Here is a 19,413-nt window from a genome sequence, read left to right on the forward strand (position 1 = left end):
CTTGTCCTTGTGTGTGCAAAGTTTGCAGGAATTGTGTGTTTCTTTCTGCATATGAATTTCAAAAAGACAAGTTCATTCCTTTCCAAGAGCCATAAATTATATAGTTGCCTGAGGGGCAAACTCTTTAATAGCGTGCAGTGTGGCACATTCTTGGGTGCAGAAAAACCTTACTTTTGTAATGGATTCCACTTGAATATATATTGCTGCTGGGGGTATATCTTCCAATTTTTAGCTCTAACTTTGGCTAATACTGTGCAGCATCTCCTCCTGGAATTCCTCCTTGGGAAGACTTGCTCACATACTTCTATGAGTTTGTAAACAATTGGGAGGTCTTGGGCCTCTTTTAATATCTTTTTCAGACATGTTGCCACATCTGCAGGAATGATGTCCTCTGGAGCTTGGGGTCACCTCTAATGTGTGGTAATGCCATCCTTGGAGCTGCTCTGTGTGCAGCATCTTGGAATGTCTCTCCTAACTTTTTTCTTCTCTATTGTTAAGGACAGAACCACCAGGGGCGCACAGCAGACTAGGATGGACCAGTTCACTGCTCCAAATACTGGATGAGGCCCGCTGCCTGACCCTAATGGGGCATCAGGAGGCGCACATAAGCCCTCTGAGGACCAGAGATCCTGGAGGCAAATGAGGCCTCTGGACAGGCAGTGCAGGCACAGATCGCAGCCGTGGATGTCAACGTATTGCGATCGGATGTAGGTGCTGTGGCGGAGAGGTCCATAGCCACTGAACAGGTGAATATCATGCAGACGGACCTGGACGCCTTGAAGGCAATCCCAAAAAGGCGAGGGTGGAGGGTGTGTAGGGAATGACCTGTATGTGCAATTTGAGAATTGTAGGATTCCCGGAGGGCACAGAGGTAACCACCCCAGAATTATTTCTGGAAGAGTGGATCAAGAGGCCATTGCCCTCTGCACAATTGTCACCTGTATTTATGGTGGAGCCCAGGGCCCTGGCCCGTTCGCCACCGTTTTGTGCCCCCTAAAGGACGATTATCGCCAAAATTCTCAATTAAAATTCTCAATTACAGAGATTGAGATACTATACTGCAGAAAGCATGTAAACATGGAGATCTGTCTTATGAGAACCACCCCATACGTTTTTCCCTGACTACACTAGGTCTGTCCAGCTACAAAGACAATCCTTTAGAGCAGTTAAACATAAGTTGAAAACAATGGGGCTCACGTACATGCTGCTGTACCCTGCCAAACTGAAGGTTCTCCATGCTGGCCACTCGTTTTTGTTCCAAATGCCAGAAGCTGCATGGGACTGCCTGGAACTCAGAAGGGGAAAGCAACTCCTGGCAACCCCCTCGGAGGGAGGCCACAGAGACGCCCGAGGGGCTTGAGGTGCACTGGCCACTGCATGGAGGAAAAGCAGGAGTCGGGACAGTAACAGTCCTGATGCCGAAGTGATAGTATGCCCTGATTGCTCCATGAGCCTGGAACAGCAGCAACAAGAATGGGAGGAGGCCAGGATGCTGGTGAGGACTGTGGCCTCTGCAGCATTCTCACGCACTGGGTCGCTTCAAGGAGAAGATGGCCCAGCTACAGAACTGGAAGATACACAGACATGATATTTATTGCATTCTGCAGCAATAATGGGGTCCGGCCTCTGGAACAAATGGGCGGCTTTTTGAAGCCTGAGTAATACTTAAAGGATGATCCATAATGCGCTGTTTCTTGTGCCATAAGCCCCTACACTTCTGGGGAGGGTTGTTTCAAGCTTGATCTCCTGTGGGTCCTGGGAGCCTCTTTTCTTCCCCTTCTTGGTTCTTTTGTTCCACCTTGAGGGATTCAGGGCTCTGGAACTGCACTAACGAACGGGGCTGTGGCCACGTGTGGTGACCCCTCCCCCTTCTCACTCCTCTTTTTTGCTCCACTTGCCACATCACACCTTTTTTCCTTTCTCTCCTTTCTTTAAATACTGTTATTGTTATGATAGTTGGGGGATGGTGTGTGTGAGAACTAGGTGGCTGTGGAAGTGTACTGGAGTGCTCAGGCCACACACTATCCTACGACACCTTAATTTTTAACAAGGTGAAAAGTAATCTAACACTCTGCTTCGTTTCTAAGTTTACCTGGGTGGGTTATATGGTTTCACACACTGGTTGGGGTGACACTAGTTGGTTCAGTGGTGTTTACCCGGGGAAGGATGTGGATTTGGGTGTTGTTTTTAATTCTTTGGGGATGTGTTTTACAAAATTAGTGGGTTACATGCATTGCACCAGGAGGACCAGTGTTGATTTATGCACTTGCAGAGGCTTTCCTACGTGATGCATGAAACCCGGGACTCAGCAGAGCGGGCCGGACTGAACACCCTGGACATCAAAAAGGCATTTGATAACCTGTCCTGGGACTATTTATAGGAAGTGATGCGCCAAATGGGTTTGGGCCAAGCTTTCTGTTGTGGGTGTGTCTGCTGTATGTGGCACCAAGAGCGAGGGTACGCACGAGTCGGTGATATCGGACTCCTTTTGCATTGAACATGGTACACAGCAGTGTTAGCCGTTGTTGCTGCTCCTGTTCACGCTTGCCAAGGAGCCATTGGCAATACCTTTCAGGACAGGCCTCCGAGCATGGGGTATAACGGTGGGTACTTGGACACATGTTGTATCCTTGTACGCAGATTATGGCCTGGTGTATTCAACCGACCTGGAGCACTCAGTCCCTCTCCTTAAGTGCCTCATGGAGCAATTCAGAGAGGTTTCTGGCTTCTTTGTCAACTAACATAAGACTGTACTTTATCCCATAACATCACTGACTAGCCTTGCAGCACCCGATCTTCTGCGCATGGGCCTGACATGGGAGGCCTGTGCATTTCAATATTTGGGCATGCGGGTGACTCAGTCCTCTCAGCTGCAGTATGATATTAATATGGGCAGAGTGCTGGATGGTCTCAAAGCTTCTGTTCAATTCTGGACCACACTCATGCTCTCCGTCAAAGGCAGGGTTGTGCTAAGTAAAATGATCCTGCTGCCTATGCATCATGCAGAATTTGTTCTGCGAGATGCCACTGTCATTATTTCGCCAACTTGATAAATTACTTATATTTCTGCTTTGGGCTGGGCCTACGCGTGCCTCCTTCCTGTTTGGAGGCTATCCTTCATTGAACGCATTGCTGGTGCAATGGTCGTCTCGAGATGGTGAGCAGGCGGCTGTAACAGGTTAGGAGATTTATATCAAAACAATTCCTTTGTAACCCTGGAGAAGGCCAGGACCTTTTTTGGGACTAGCCAGGGACAAATCCTACAATATGCTCAAAAATCACAAACAGCTCGGGAGATCTGGATCTCCTTCCTGGGGGGAGCTGGTCAAATCTCATCGGTTATAGGCACTACTGGATCCAAGCTCTGAAAGAGGTGTCCGCTCCCGCTCATATATCCACCCTAAAAGGGACAGACAGACATGTCGGCGACGCATGCAATGTGGGACGCAGACCTGGAGATGCCGCTTACTGGCAGGGAGGGGTACAGGGCCTGCGTACTGGTGCAGGATGGGTCCAGTGAAGCCAGATTTAAATTGAAGCAATTTACTACCTTATAGAGCATACCTAACACCACAGCGACTCCATAGCATTTACCCAACACGTCCTGACATTTGCACATGCTGCAGTGCATCCCCAACGACAGTTGTTTATATCACATGGGTATGCAGGTCTCTGTCGCCCCAACAATAGTAAAAGTGGAGTTAACAATGCAACACTGTTTATTGGGATTGCTACCTCTTCCCAGGAAAGGTCGCAAAATGGCATATCGGTTTGCACAGCTGGCGTTGATACTTGCGAGGCGGCGCACCGCTATTCATTGGGCCAGCCCGAACATCCGCCCCTCCCTTCCAGACAAATGGTTGACAGACCTCCTGGAATGGGCAACGGATGAGAAATGTCTGCTCTGCAGGGTCCATACGAATGATCAGGTGGAATGTTATTTGGAACCCTGGAATGGTATGGTGGAACATTTGAGGGGTGATTGAGGATGGGGTGGCTGGTAGTCCAGTAACTCACACAAATCCGACACCGAGTACTCCTCTGGGGGTTCTGCTTAGTGGATATACGTGGGAGGAATGTAGACAAAGGTTGGGATTGTTGTATGATGATTGACTCCTGGGTGCGCAATGATTGGATGACTCATGATGGAAGTTATTGCCGTTAACCACCCTGATAGTGAAATTATTCAGGAGGGTTCCTGGGGCAACAGTATGGGCGCAGGCTCGTAGCTCATGCTACAGAATGTTGGGCATTGTTCTCTCGCTTTCTTGTTCCCTCCTCCCTCCACCCCCACAAGCAAATTTGTTCATCTGATTGTAGATTGCTCTCTTTCTCCCCCCTGGTCGCCCCGCCTTTCCCTCTTCTCAACTTACACAGTAATAATATTTGAAAAATAGCCAGTGTGGAGGGGCCGATGTCAAAGGTACAGCGCTATCGTGAAAGTCCAACACCAGTAATTAGTTCAAATATGCAAAATCATTTATTACATCATATTGTACAAAATTTGTAATAGCAGCCCTTCAAAAGGTCATATAGAACTTCAAAAGCTTAACTGTTGCATTAACAGTGCTGCAGTTAACACAATTTTGCACTCGGGGCATTTTTTAAAAGAGATTATTTTAAAGCACAATTTTGAAAACTGAATCAGAATAAGTGGTAGCCCTTTAGGAAGTAATCAGGCATGCATTTATTCCAACTTACCCAACGATTTTTCATCGGCGTGAGTCAGTGCCAAACTTTCCAAATACACAACTAATGCTTCAAACACAAACTGTTCGACCAGCACGTTTTCTTCTCTATGAAAATAAATGTCAAACTTAAAGATACTTAGAATGATGGTGCAGACAAATAAAATATACATATACTTGTTGGCCAAATAATCAAGCTACTTTCCAATGAATGACTGAGTCAATTTGTACTACGTATAGAGCGTGCCTAAGTTCAGAATAAGATCAGAGTGAAATGTGATCTAAATTTCTGACAAATGCATACTAAAGGGAGTCACGTGTAACACACCATACAGGCCTTATTAGGGACATCTTGCCTAAAAGAATGCTCCTGAGGGCGAAGGAATGATCTGATGAGTGATGCAGTAGGTGCAGCATGTATCTTACACGTGTGAGCGACTAAAGTTCACCAGAGTGATCTATCTGGGAGGTGAAAGTGTGTGTTCACAGAGTGAGCAGCGAGAATTCAATGTGAATAAAAGGGAGGACTAACGTCCGACTGAGCTGGAGCCAGTGAGTGAGTTACAACTAGTCTCTCAAATGAGAATACTGAAGTGACTGCAAAGTGAGTGGTGCAAGGAGAAGCCAAAAAATAGGCACGTCCTGTAATGTGGATCTTCAGCCCTGCAGCCCCAGAAAGAGGGACAGGTTTCAATTAAAGGAAAACAAAAACTCCAGCAACTCCAGAGGCAAGACACTGCCTTAAGCGTCTCAAGCAGTGGACAGGCCACCATTAGGCTGACCTGAGCCTATGACAAGCAGATTCCCTAGGGCAACGTGGGTTCTTTGGCCATCTTTGCAGCTTGTCCATCTCAGCTGGCCGGGGCCAGAATGAAGAAATCTGTTTCTTTGGGCTCTGAATGGTAGATCACCACGGCAGGGCTACCAAAACGCAGAGGTGAAAACTAATTAGGTGGGGGCTAAGCAGTACTGCTAGGGACTATCTTGTTGGTGACTGTCCGTAGTTCTCCTGTAGATGGCACTGGAAGGCACATATATTGCTCAATAATGTAAAGTGTACTGGGGAGAGACCTAGTACGCACATTGGCTCATAGACCTTGCTTGCCTCATCTATTTTACTTCCATGTCACTAGCTCTAGAGAAGGAGAAACACCACCATATGATTTACAAAAGGGATGGTGCCTCAGGACATGACAAGACTGTTAAGAGACAATCAGGATCCTCATGCTCATGTATTACAGAGCCATATAAAAGCAGGCTGAATGTGGAGAGTGATGTATCACCTGAGAGTTAACTAATCTCTAACCCAGCTATCCAAATGGCGATACTACACATTTTGTTAATATGTTTATTGCCTCTAGACAACATGGCGGCCAACTAGGCCCTCTGTATCAGGGAATATGCTGAATACAGATACAAGTATGGCACCAACCAGCACTGTCTTTATTGCAGCCTCAACATATAGCATATGGATCAAAGTCTCTAAAACCAAGAGGGGATATTTAAATGTAGGTAAGCAGAGTAAACACTGTATATGCTACTATCTCTCCCGTTTTGATTTCCTGATATTTAAAATATATACATTGGGGGAACTGGCTCGGACCCTCACAAAGTGTCTTGCAAAGATATGTATTTGCATTTATAAAGTGTTGTCACTACAAATAAGGATTCCTCAACACCACGTATTTGCCATGTATGTAGCACACAATATGCTACTCTGGTAGCATCACAAGGTTGGTGCAAGCGAGTTAGGGGCTATAAATGCCATTTCCAAGCCACCCGTTGTGAACTATGAAATCACAGACCAATACACCGTTTTCAAATAAATTTAGGTATTATATTGAACTATGATCACTAAGATCTAAGGACACAAAATGCCTTATCCTCCAAACTTACCACATTTGCATGAGAGTAAGATCATTCAGTGTCCAGCATCTTCATTTATCAGTATATACTACGTGCCACTACTTCCAGTCCCTGAAGATCATCCATACAATCTGGCTCTTTCAAGTTTATAGCCATGCTAGAAGAATTTGATTACGGCCTAATAACACTCTGTCTGGACTTTCAAAGCTAACTTGCATAATCTCTGTGCAACCTATCTCTTACCATAAGTACTTATAACAAATAATAATTAAACAAAAAGATGAAGAAAAAAAAAAAATCTATGGGCCATGAAGCTATTAGTACATGCATGTAAGTATACTTTGTGTTGGCCCTTATGGATTGAACACACCATACATAATACAGTTTTTCATTTGATCGTGGTCATAATTAATACACTCCCTAATTTGAAACATTTTCCATTCAGACTATGCCAGCTCACCTGAATTCCCTGTAAATGTTGTTAAAAGCAAGTGAAGCTCCAAGCCTCTTAAAAGCATTGGGGTGAAGTGCAAGGCTATAGAGGCGCTTAAAAAGTGACTTTGTGTTTACTGGGCTTTTCTCCTGCTGCTGAGGCGTGGTCTGCTTGATAGACCACTTCAGAAACTCTCTCACACACTGTCCACAGAAGTCTCTGAGAGTGCTGTCAATCGGGTCCACTATGCCATCCTGAAATTACAAAACATTATCAATATATCTCAATATCATAAACCATAAATCATAAACTAGACTGTAATTAAGTAGCACGCTTTCAGTTTGAAGACTTCTAGCAGGAATAAGACGGCCTCACAACATTCATCTAGACTGATGTGAGGTCAGTTTAAAACCCTCAAAATTTAAAATCCTACCTTCTTAATTGCCACATTATTTGTAATATCAACGTGTTAAATAGGTACATTTCTTTGTGTAACGTAAATAAATAATATGCTTAGACATTTACAGACACAAATGACCTTCCCCAGCCTGACTTTAATATGGCTCTCCACCCAGATATTACACTACGACGAGAAAGCTGTTCAGTGGAGTCATGCAGCACAGACTGAGATAGTAAACATGAGCCGTTTCCCGTGGTCCCCCTCACAGGTGATTGAAGCCACAGAAAAGGCACTAAACATATGGGTACCTCCAGGAGAGTTTGTACAATATTACCGACCCAGTTATGTACAACCCATGACAGATGATCCATCCTGTGGGAATATGCCTTGAAAAGACTACTGGATTGTAATTACATCTATACCGGTCTTAATACCTGAAGAGGTGGAGCAGTGGAGTAGCGGCTTTGTTGGAAACGTGCGGAGCTTCAGCGTGGCCTATGTGGCAATAAATTTGATGTTTTGTGTGAGTGGTCAAAGTGTTGCTCCTTTCTTTTCCAAGACTGATGCACCTAAGTGTGATTTCGAGAAGGGGAGTGAGAGACAGAATGCATGAAGTTTACGTTCATTTATTGTGGTGCCAGACTGAGAGTCTATAGAATTCACAAACAAGCAATAGAGAAGTTGCCCACAGCGTGTACTGTGTAGAGGCAGTGGTGGTAGATGCTCTAAATATCTGCCCACGAGAGATACATGAACCACCCACAGGCATGCACTGTGTAGGGCCACTCATACTAAATGATCTGAGGACAGGAAGGAGCATCAGCCGATTGGCATGTACAGGAAAAAAACAGCTGCAGCAATGCTCCTTAGGGGCTAGCTAGACGTAGAGGAGTTTATCCACTGAAGCGAACCAGCAGTCAGACTAACAGTGCCGTACAAAATGAAATAATATGAAAAAATTATTAAGGTACATATAATTAAACAAGGAAAATATAAAACTGAACATTTTAAAACGTTCTGTAAACGTGAACGAAATTGAAAATGGAGGCTAAAAATTAAGGTGGCATCCTCCCACTGATTTGTGGAAGCAGTGTAAGTGAATCAAACAGAATATAGTATGTGCGACGGGTGGCCTCAATTGAATTTAGAACAGCTCCAACCTTCTATTACAATTTTGAGTTTTTTTGTGTTTTTCTTTTGTGGTTCAACTCATCAAGATTGCTTAGACCTTTGTCCCTGAACTCCAATAATGACTTAGCGGAGGTACCCAGATTACAAAAACAGAATCAGCGAGGGTCCTTGGATTTCAGCAATAATTAAGTGGGGGGGTCCACAGAAGTCAAAATGTTAAGAACTATTGTGCTTTAAAGTCTACCAAGTAGTAACAGGTAAGTGACTCTTGGGCATGCACTGGATACAGTGAGGAATTATAATAAATAATATATATGGATTTGTCCAGAGGCGTCAAAGAGTAAGTTAGAAGCATGCAACCTTAGTCGATGCACTTAAACTACTCAGAAGCTAGACTGACTGCAGCAGCACCCCCAAAATAAGCATGCTGTTATACCGAAGGTGAATGAGCATTACAGAAGACTTTAAAGTTTGTTTTTATCTTGTTAGATTTGCCGTGGTTCATATACTGAGGTCAAATGTCAGGCAGGTGGTCTGGCAAACTGCAGCTTATTCTTTTACATGGAGATTCGTGATTACTTTTCTTTCTCTGACTGAAAAGTATGAGTATTTTGTAAGGTGCTCTGGGACAATCTTGCTGGTGTTAAAGTAAAGAGTGTAGCATGTTGTTTAATTCGAACATACACCAAACACAACAACATTTAAGTACCTATAAATCAAATGTACAAATATTTCAAAATAAATAAGCACACAGGAAGGCACAAATGAAGTACTGTATAAGAATTTCGAACTGGGATGGAAACAAAGATTTTAATAGGATCAAAACAAATCAAGACTTTATCTGGTGATGCAATCCAATTTCCACTCATTTAAATGTGTGCGCTCTGCAGTTTAATTGATGAAATTGTATCCCTGTACATGTTTACTGGTTAATTCAATGAAATTGTGGTATCTGTAAATGACAGTGCACTACCACACCATGATTTAGTAATACATTTGAAAGATTGTACATCAAAATGCACCCTTGCCACTTGAAATGACGTGGCTCATTTGCAACACTTGCTCTTTGTATGATGCTTGGATTTTTCAGAATACCCATGAGTTGACTCATGTAAAATTTATGGCAGCACCCCCACTCTGAAAATTGTGCGAGCATCACTTCTTCCAGATATCTAAAACTATAGTGCCCCGCGCCTGGGTAGAATTCTAGGCCTTCCTTCTGGTGGAATGAGCTCTAAGACATTGAGAAGAATCCGTTTATTGCCAAAACATAGCACAGCTTGATGCAGACAAGAACTGATCTGAATAAGCTCCTTTTTTGAACTGCCTCACATCAGCAAACCTGACAAACAGCTGATCAATTAAATACTACTATTTAGTCCTATTAACGTAGAAGCTAAGGGCAAGCCTAGGAATACAATGATTTAGCCATTTCTCATGGGATGGATGACCATTAAACGGTTTTAGTGAAAAAGATGCGGGGAGCCTGATGGACTGCTTCACATAGAAAAGGAAAAATACTTTAAAAGCACAAGTCCTAAGCCCCAGCTTTTCAGAGTAGAAAGTTGCACAGAGAAGCTGAACTGATGAACAAGTTACCTAAGGTAGCGCCTTATCTGGAAGAGACTATATATAGCTGCATATTCCTTACCTTTGAAATCTCCCCAGGCCTCAGACTGGATCTGGAAGATTTCTTTGAGCAGTGCCCCTGTGGCGTCTATTCGCTCTGAGTCTATCATCCGCGCCAGAAATAACATTGTGGTTCCTATATAGACGCCACCTAGGTGTGCAGACGTCAGTCTTTCACCACTTTCCACACTTGCGGCACAGAGCCATGAAAAACATTGACCACTGATGTGTCAAATCTAGGGCCCTGAAAGGGAGATCTCTGCCTCCTAGAAATCCATTCGCAGAGCAGGGAGGATGGGTAGGTTGGTGGAGAATCTGCAGCTAGATATAGTCCCTGCCAAACAAGGCTTTACCGAAGATAATTAACATGTTCATCTGAAACAGACTTCTAGCTGCAGATGCCTAACCTTTGAACAGATACCTAAGCGATACCATACCAGGAGGTGGATCTGCAGACCAATTTCAAAAGAGAAAGTCCTGCAAGATTGAACTGGCAAAGTGTCCGACCATATGGATCGGTCTGTCCAGGCAGTAGTGTTTGGTTAACGTGTGCAGAGATGCCCATGTCTCTGCCGGACAGATCTTCAGGAACACAACAAGTGCTTATGTAGTGGTTGAAGCTTTAGCTCTGGTGGAATGAGCTTCCAAGCACTCAGGAGGTTGCTTTCTTGGCCAGTGCGTAGCTGATCTTAAAGCAAAGTACGACATGTGAAGATGGTCCACTTCTGCATGGCCCTTATTCGCACCCACATACCCAAAAAAAGAGTTAATTATCCACCTGGAACGCTTTAGCACGATCAAGGTAGAACACCAATGCTCTGATTGGGTCCAGGCAGTGGAGTTTCTTCTTTCTTAGACGAATGTGGGAGTGCGTAAAAAGTAGGCAAGGTGATAGACTGGCCTACATGAAAAGGTGTGGCCACCGTTGGCAGAAAAGAGGCCTTGTGTGAAGTACCACTGTCAAGATAGAGAGGCAGGGCAGCTTAGATGATGAGGCCTGCAGCTTGCTCACTCTACGGGAAGAAGTAACTGACACAAGGAAAACTGTTTTCAATGTGAGAAGCCTGAGGGGACAGTTGTGAGGTGGCTTGAAGGGAGGAACATCAAAAAGGTCAGGACCAATATATTATCCCACTGGGGGATAAACAATGGGGATGGAGGGAAGAAATGAGTGTAGAAAGCTGGCTCTGTGAATGGTGCACAAATAAGCAATACACTGTGCAGAGAGTCCAGTGGATCCCCCAACTGGTTTACAGAGGCAAAAGTAGATAGTACTAATACTTTATTTTATGATAGTGTGGGCGGGTAGTTAGGCATAGAGGGTAGTGCTTAGCATTTGTTGTACTCTCAGAGGCAAAAAATGAGACACAGAATCAGAGAATAAATCTGGGACCAAATTAGAAAAAGAACATTTATTTTTATATTTACTTGGACATCAAGAACTTTGTTACAATATAAGCATGTTTTTAAGTATAAATTATTTTCACTTGCAAAAGTGGACACAGGTCAATTTCAGAGTTCTTCAATGTTATCCTATCGGAGGAAAAACAAGCTCAGCAAACAGGTACTGTACGAGGACTTACAAGACCAATCTCCGAGACTTAAGGTGAGTATTGGGCAAGTGTCAGGACCACACCAACAGGCCACTCTGAGCAGCAGTAGGGCGGCTGGGTGCAGAGGTGTAGTATGGTGTGGGGTGCGCAATGTATTTCAATTGGTCTCTGTGAAAGTAGGCTGCAGGCTCTGGCTAGGAAGCCAGTTGGGGAAAACCAATGGATGGTAACAAACATGGGGTACTCTGGGACGCAGGTGCACCTTTGGGCGTCTTCACCAAGGCACAGGGACGACGGATGCATGGGTGCCCTTTAGTGTCAGGTTTCTGTGTCTGGGAGCGCTAGAGGTTGAGCGGTCCTGTGGTCTGAGGTTGCAGGCATCATCAGAGTCCAGGAGGGGTGAACCCACAGTGGACTCAAAGCTCAGGAGAACTGGGGGATGTTGTGGTCACCAGGGGCCCACTTCAGCTCAGAACGTAAGCAACGGGTGCAGTGGTTGGGTTCAGGTGTCAGGTCTCTTTCACCACAGAGGCTGCGGGGGAGACTGCCTGCATGCAGAATCTGCAGGCAACTTCGGCTAGTGGAGTCCAGGAGAGGTGAAACCATGATGGACTCTGGGGAGCTGGGGAACCTTTTTGGCACTGGAGCTCCACACCAACTCTGGTTTGTGGGTTTAGCGGTGACTTTAGGTGTCAGATCTTTGTGGTTCCGGAGGCTAAATAGTCCTTTCTTTAGAGTTTTTTGGGGAGAAGATCTGCTGCTCATAGGAGTCTTAGGACTCCTTCAAAGGCAGGCAGTCCTCCTGGGTTTCTGGAGGCTCTGCTGCATGACGAGCTGTCTTTTGATGCAGGGTCTATCGAGGGTTGCAGACAGGCCTGAGGGGTTGGTACCAGGTCAGCTGCTTCTTTTCTTCTCTTCTGCAACTCTTCAGTGTCCTTGGGCTTCTTAGGTCGTCAGGATATAAGTTCTTGGGTTCAGGGGTGCCACCTAAATATTCAATTTAGGGGTGTTGTAGGGAGTGCCAGGTGGCAGCCAATAGGTTGCCCACATTTAGGGTGATCGCACCCTCTCTATGACCACTTCCGTTGGGAAGTGGGCACCCTGACCCTAGAGTTCTAATTCCATCCAAAACAAGATGGAGGAATTTAAAAAGTGGAATACATTTCATCCTGTCCACCTTAGGGGTGGGACTGGCATGATGTTGGCACACTTCTTCATCTAATTTTCCTGCGCATCTTGCTGCCACGAAGAGGGGGCAGGACAAAGGGGTTGGTTATTTCTGCCATCTGAAGAGACCTGGTTTGCATTACAAGGACGGCTAGGCCTTTGAAGCTTCCCACCCTGGAATGTCCATCCTGCCTGGAGGAGGTGTCAACAACCCCACCCAGTGCAGACTTTTGTCTGTGGCCTCCCAGAGAGCTGTCTCTCACCTTCAGAGTTCAGAAACGTGGCTAGGGTGGTTGAACTGGTCAGGACCTCTGGGTGCATGTATTGATAAATCCAACAATGGCATCAATGTGAGTTCACCAATACAATGTGTTTAATACCAAACATCCCTATCTTCAGTGAAGCCATCATGTAGATGAGGAACTCCTATTGACCAGTGTCCAGAACATGCATTTAAAATGGCTTCCTTGGTCACTTACTATGTCTGAGAATTGACAAAGACATAGGAGGGGCCGATATGCCCTCACATGAAATGTAATGCACACTGCCTTAGGGCAGTAAGGGGTGACTTGCATATAATGCATGCAGTGTTAGGGGACATGGTACACAGGCTGTATGCCATGTCGTGTTTTCACTTTTGTCTGTGCCAAGAGACAGCCTGTAATTACAACCTGTCGTGCTTGGTGAGGGGTCCCTTGGGGTGGCACAACTCATCCTGTCACCCGTAGGGACCCTCTTTAGTACCCCAGGGACTTACAGAGGGGGCAAAAGGTTTTGCCAATTGGGGAAACAACTGTGCAGTTTTGAAAAAGAGATCTGGCACTAGGGACCTGATTAGCAGGAACCCAGTACACCTTAGGTCGACATCACATCAAATACAAGGCAAAACGTGGGTGGTAACTATGTCAAACAAGGCAGTTTCCTACAATGATTATGACCTTTGAGGAACCTGATCAGGCAACTACAAAAAGGCAGAAATGGCAGATAAATAAACCCGGTCAAGTGAAAGAATGAACAGTAGAACCTCAGAAAGAGGGGCAGAATGGGGGAACAACAGACTTGCCTGTGCACCATATCACAAATTCTTTCCAATGACAGTCATTTACCATTTTGGTGGAGGGACGCCTGGCTGCCAAGATGACATTACAGACTTCAGGAGGAAGGTCAAAAGCTTTCATCTGTCACCGTTCAATCTCCACGCAAGAAAGGTGAGAGTGGAGAGGTTCTGGTGAAGATTCCTCCCTTGTTGCTCTGACAGAAAATCTTACTGAAGGAACAGTCTTTTTGGAGGATCAATGGACATGCTCAGAAGCTAAGGATACCAGACTCTCAGAGCCCAGTCAGGAGCCACAAGGATTACTTGGGCCTGATGGTTCCTGATCTTCTTGAGAACTCTGGGTAGGAGTGGTATAGGCGGAAAGACGTATAGGAGGCCAGAGTTCCAGTTGAGACGAAAAGTATCTGAGTGAGAGCTGCCTTGGGAACTGCAGTGCGCAAAACCTCTGACATTGTGCGTCCTCAGCAGAGGCGAACAGATCTAAATAAGGCTCTTCCCACTGTTGAGACCTCATGCCACCTCCAGATGGAGATCACATTCATGATCCCCAAGATATTTTCGGCTGAGTTTGTCCCAGTGCTTAATATGTAAAAGAAAAAAGAAAAAAAACGTGCCGGTGCCCGAGCCCTCCTCTTAAACACACGGCTGCTGCAATTAAATGTGAGAACACGGAATACTGAGGCGGCTTAAACCTGAAGCCATCTAGGGCCTCTTCAATCCATATAAAGCCACTTCCTGCCCCTTGACCTCACTTTTGCAGCTTTCTACTTCCTCCCTTTGTAACGCTTTTTCATTTTTACGTCCTCCTTCTTTACCACACAAGGCTTTTGCTCGCAGCAAATGCTTGAGGCAGAAGAATAATCCCCGGCCCTCAAAAACAAGTGCCGGTGCTCAGCACCAGAAACAACAAGCACACATTAAGCACTGGTTTGTCCGCTCTGGCTTTCAGAGAGCCCGCAAGATGTTGAATCACCAGGGATACGTGCTGCTGTTCTAGCCATGTCCAGAGACAAAGCCTCTTGACAAAGGGCCCATGACTCCACTCAGATCTGCCTGTTGCAGTATCTCATGGCGGTGGTGTTGTCTCTGAACACCTGCACCATCATTCCTTTGACAGAGGGAAGAAAGGCTTTTAATGCCATTCGGATCACATGGAGCACCAGTATGTTGATATGGAGTACCGCTTCTGCCAGAAATCAGATTCCTCTGATCTCCACCTCTCCTAGATGATTGCCCCATGCCAGGAGTGACATGTGTCAAAGCTGGGGGGGGAGGTGGGGGAGAGGGTTGACCTCTGGCCCAATAGTGGTTCATTAACCACCACTGCAGGTCTTTTGCTGTTCTCTCAGAGATCTGGACCATGTCAGAGAGATTCCCCTGATGCTGAGCCCACTGGATAGTCAGGTCCCACTGTAGAGCCCAAATCTGCCATCTGGCATGTGTCACCAGGAGGATGCAGAAGTCCATGAGGCCCATCAGCCTCAAAGTTAGTCTCACCAAAATCCAGGATAGAGGCTGAAACATCAGTATCATAGCCTAAATATCCCAGACTTGCCACTCATGAGGATAAGCCTGAAACTGCAGTGCCCAGAACAGCACTGATGAAAGGGAGCAGCTGAGCTGGAGTAAGGTGTGACTATGGCATGTTTATGGTGAACCCCAGTGAATGTAGGAGGTTCGCAGTAGTCTGGAAGTGGGAGTCCTGGGAGAGCTCACTTTCAACAGTCAGTCGTCATGATAAAGGAAAATTGAAACCCTGATCTATGCAGATGAGCTGCAACCAGCGCCATCACATTTGTGAACAACCGAGGGGCTGTGATAAGGCCAAAAGGCACCACAGTAAACTGAAGTGCTTGTGGCCTACCGTGTACCGCAAGTAATGTCTGTCGGTAGACATAGTGTCCTGCATATCCAATGCTCCTATCCAGTCTCTTGGGTCCTGGACAGACAAGACCTGAGCCAACAGGAGTACTTTGAATTTCTCCTTGAGGAAGAGATTGAGGGCTCGTAGGTCTAGAATAGGACGAAGACCCTTGTTCTTTTTTGGACCTGAAGTAGCGGGAGTAGCAACCACAGCCTACTTCTGGAACCCTCTCTGTGGCTCCCTTGGCCAAGAAAGCTGCAACTTCCTCATGGATACAGGACAGAAGAACCTCTGCCACCTGGTCATAAGATGGTGGCATGGACGGCGGGATAGCCTCAAATGGGACAGAGTAGCCCCTTCGGATGATTTGCAAAACCCACCTGTCCGAAGTAATAGATTGCCAGTGGGACTGGTAATTGAGAATCCTGCTGCCAACTGGGTGTCCATGATGGTAGAGAGGCAGACTAGGAGAGTTTATAGGCTGCTGCAGAGGGGGGAGCGACGGACTGACAAGACTGTTGGCCACCTGACCCACGAGGTGGGGGCATGCACAGCACGGTGGCTGAACAAGAATTGGCATGGTTGGAAGCCCCTCCTGTAGCCACGAAAGGACCAAAAGGCAGATTGGAGGTGACGAGGAGACCCTGTGAGGCAAAGCACCTGGCCGGAGACCAAGAATTCTTGAAGCTCTTGGGCTCCAAATCTGCCTTGTCCCTGAAGAGACTGGTGCCATTGAAGGGCATATCCACAAGGGTAGCTTGGACATCTCCCGAAAAAACAGATGTTCTCAGCCAGGCTTGACACCGCATGGCCACGGTTGTTATAACCACTCTGCCTAGCGAGCCGGTCGTGTCCAGTCTGCAACAAATTGTCAACTTCGCTGTGTTTCTCACGTAGGCAGCAGCCTGAAAGAGTACAGCCCTGCCTCCTACGGGACCTGTGGCAGCACTTGCGCAAAAGTGTCCCACAGAGTGTGGGAATAACGGCCCAAAAGGCATGCAGTGTTCACAGACCAAAATGGCAGGTTAGTGGAACAAAACATCTTTGTCCTAAATGAGTCCAGCCTCTTGGATTTCCTATCTGGGAAAGCAGTCGGGAACACACCAAAGGAAGTAGATGCTTGGAATACCAAGCTCTCAGGGGTGGGGTGTTGAATCAAGAAACTTGGGTCCCCGGGTGTGAGGAGATGGTGGCTGGCAATGGTCCTATTCACAGGAGACCCTGTGCTGGGTAGGGACCGGAACCCAGAAGGGCATCCATGGAGAAATCATTGAACGGGAGCAGGAGTTTAGAGGTATAAGCTTCCAGGTGCAGTACCTCTCAATGAGGATAGCTGAAGGTCCAGGACCTCAGACGCCCTCGTCACCACCATGGCATAAGAGGCTCTCTCTTCTGTAGCCACAGTAGGGGAAGAAAGAATACCAGTATCTGGAGAGGTGTCCAGTCCACTGGGTTCACCAGAGTCCCCACACCAGTACATTTCCTCCTAGTAGGGCTAGTATTCTAAAGGGTCCATCATCCCCTTAAAGTCTTCCCGGAGGTCTAGCCCAGAAGAATAGGCCTCAGGATCTTATCTAGGAGGTAAAGTTCAGTGTCGGAGTCAGAGATGACAATGGGGGATGGTGTTGCCGGTGGGCAACGACGGTACTTGGAGCATCAACAGCGGCACTGACACCAGGGTACGTCAAGGTAGTACAACCGGCACCCATGCGGATCCAGGACTGGAACCCTGGGAGCTCATCTGTGACGAAGCCGCCAGTGTGGAATCCGATGGTTCCACCTCTTGACTCCACAGGGCCCGAAGGCATGTTGGCAGGGACGGACTACCCAAAAATGAGGCTCATGGCTTTATAAAATTATTTGCCAGGGCAAGGGGGACTCTGGCTCCCAGAAACTTGGGGCGGCGTGGAGTCGGCCCGGGTTAGGAAGAATGAGGCCAAGAATGACGACGCTCTCCTGTTGTTTCGGCCAAGAGACAATGAGAAGTCGAAGACTGCTTTGACTTCCTGCTTTTCTTCTTGTGCCCCAAGGACTTGGAGTGGGACGACAACGACTTGGGACTTTGCAACCAGTCCGGAGACCTTCCACATGACCTCGACCTACACGGAGTCCAAAGCCGGGCCGCATCAGCTTTATGGACTACTCCTTCAAAGCCTCCAGATGCATGGCCCAGTACTCGGAGCACAACTTCGGGTAATAGTTGCGCTTCAACACCACAAACAATGTGCGGCTCCGTCACCGATATCGCCCAATGACAGGATCCGCATGGCTTAAAGCCTGTCTTACATGATGACATTAACACACTAGGAGGAAGAAAGTTGAAAAAAGTTTGACACAAAGTATAAAAAAAGCCAGTCAAAAAATGACTGAAGGGTAGCTCTCTCTCTCAGATCTGCGCAGGCTGACATGGAAAGAAAAGAACTGACATAGCCATGCCTGGGTGGCGCCCATACAGGAAACGCAATGTCATTTCAATGATGACGACACTGATGACTGCCATGGAGAGGACTGATGCCACCTACAGGTGAGGAGGGGTACTGCTCACAAAAGTTTCTTGGTCAAGTCTGATGCCTGGGGAGAATTCAAAGGTAAGGAACTTGCAGCTAGAAGTCTCTATCAGATAAAGCCTGCAGCTTGCGGACAATTCAGAGATGCAGTGGCAGATAAAAACTTGGTCTGTATGGTTAAGAGTCCCAGGATCCAAAGGAGCATACATTAAGAATGTCAGAACCACATTTATCCCCAGACCTCCAAACTCTACTAAGGACCAAATATGATGTAAATCAGCTATTTATATTGCAGGAAAAAAAGGCACTGTTCAGACTTAAACAAAGGCCTTATAGACAATGATAGAGTGCAGGTAGGCTTTAAACCTTGAAACTCAAGCAAATATTGAAATGCATGTGTTATCTGTAATTTACAATAGGATATATATCTGCACTGGTGCTCTACTTGGTGGGATTGTATTTGCTGTGCTACATGGTGGGCTAAATGTTTTGGTTCCAAGGCATATAGCGGTTTGAGAGAAAAAAATGTGACCATGTAACAGGTTTATTACCATGCAGCCGCTAGTTTTTGAATTTTGTAGTGGATAAACAGAGATAAATAGCAGTGACAGGGATTTGGGCGGATAGTTCAACATGGTGGCCGCCTTTCAATGCAATATGTGAATACTATTTTGTTAGTCCGTTGTTTATGTTGTTGTGAATTTTTAATATTTAGTATGTAAATTTCATAACAATCCAATCTGTGATCAAGGCTACGGCTGAAACGCGTTGGGAGGCAGTATCGTTATAGAGTAAAGAATGCACGCAATTTTAAAAGTGTCCAAGCATTTCCTTTGATTTGAGGACATCTTGTTGTAAATGATATTTATTTATATATATATATTTTTTTTTCTTTTTTTTTACAGGTAGTGTGCAATCTTAGTTATGTGGGTAGCACCATTTTTCCTGTAGAAGCGGATCTTGAAACATTTGAGAACTGTTACGAAAGGTGATCAATGTTATTCAGTGGCAAGAACAGTCTCAGGATTGTGACAAACTTTTTAAGGCATTGACAGGGTGATTTTCACAGCAAGGGGAGGTGACAAGTGAAAGAGACTTTGTGTAATGAAATCGGAGTA

The 19,413-nt window shown here is 46.0% G+C and overlaps 1 protein-coding gene across 2 annotated transcripts in view; it reads right to left on the minus strand.

Moving 5' to 3' along the window:
* The window catches only part of PRKDC (protein kinase, DNA-activated, catalytic subunit), a 2,139,921-nt gene that overhangs the window by 1,591,968 nt on the left and 528,540 nt on the right, over positions 1-19,413 (minus strand). For both annotated transcript variants that reach the window (XM_069220133.1, XM_069220131.1), the window contains exons 27-28: positions 7,015-7,241; positions 4,702-4,796 (exon numbers count right to left, since the gene is read on the minus strand). In XM_069220133.1, coding sequence (XP_069076234.1) covers positions 4,702-4,796; positions 7,015-7,241 — 322 coding nt within the window. The remainder of the gene's footprint in view (positions 1-4,701; positions 4,797-7,014; positions 7,242-19,413) is intronic.

This window comes from Pleurodeles waltl, chromosome 2_2 (assembly GCF_031143425.1).
Source record: "Pleurodeles waltl isolate 20211129_DDA chromosome 2_2, aPleWal1.hap1.20221129, whole genome shotgun sequence".
Classification (NCBI taxonomy): domain Eukaryota; kingdom Metazoa; phylum Chordata; class Amphibia; order Caudata; family Salamandridae; genus Pleurodeles; species Pleurodeles waltl.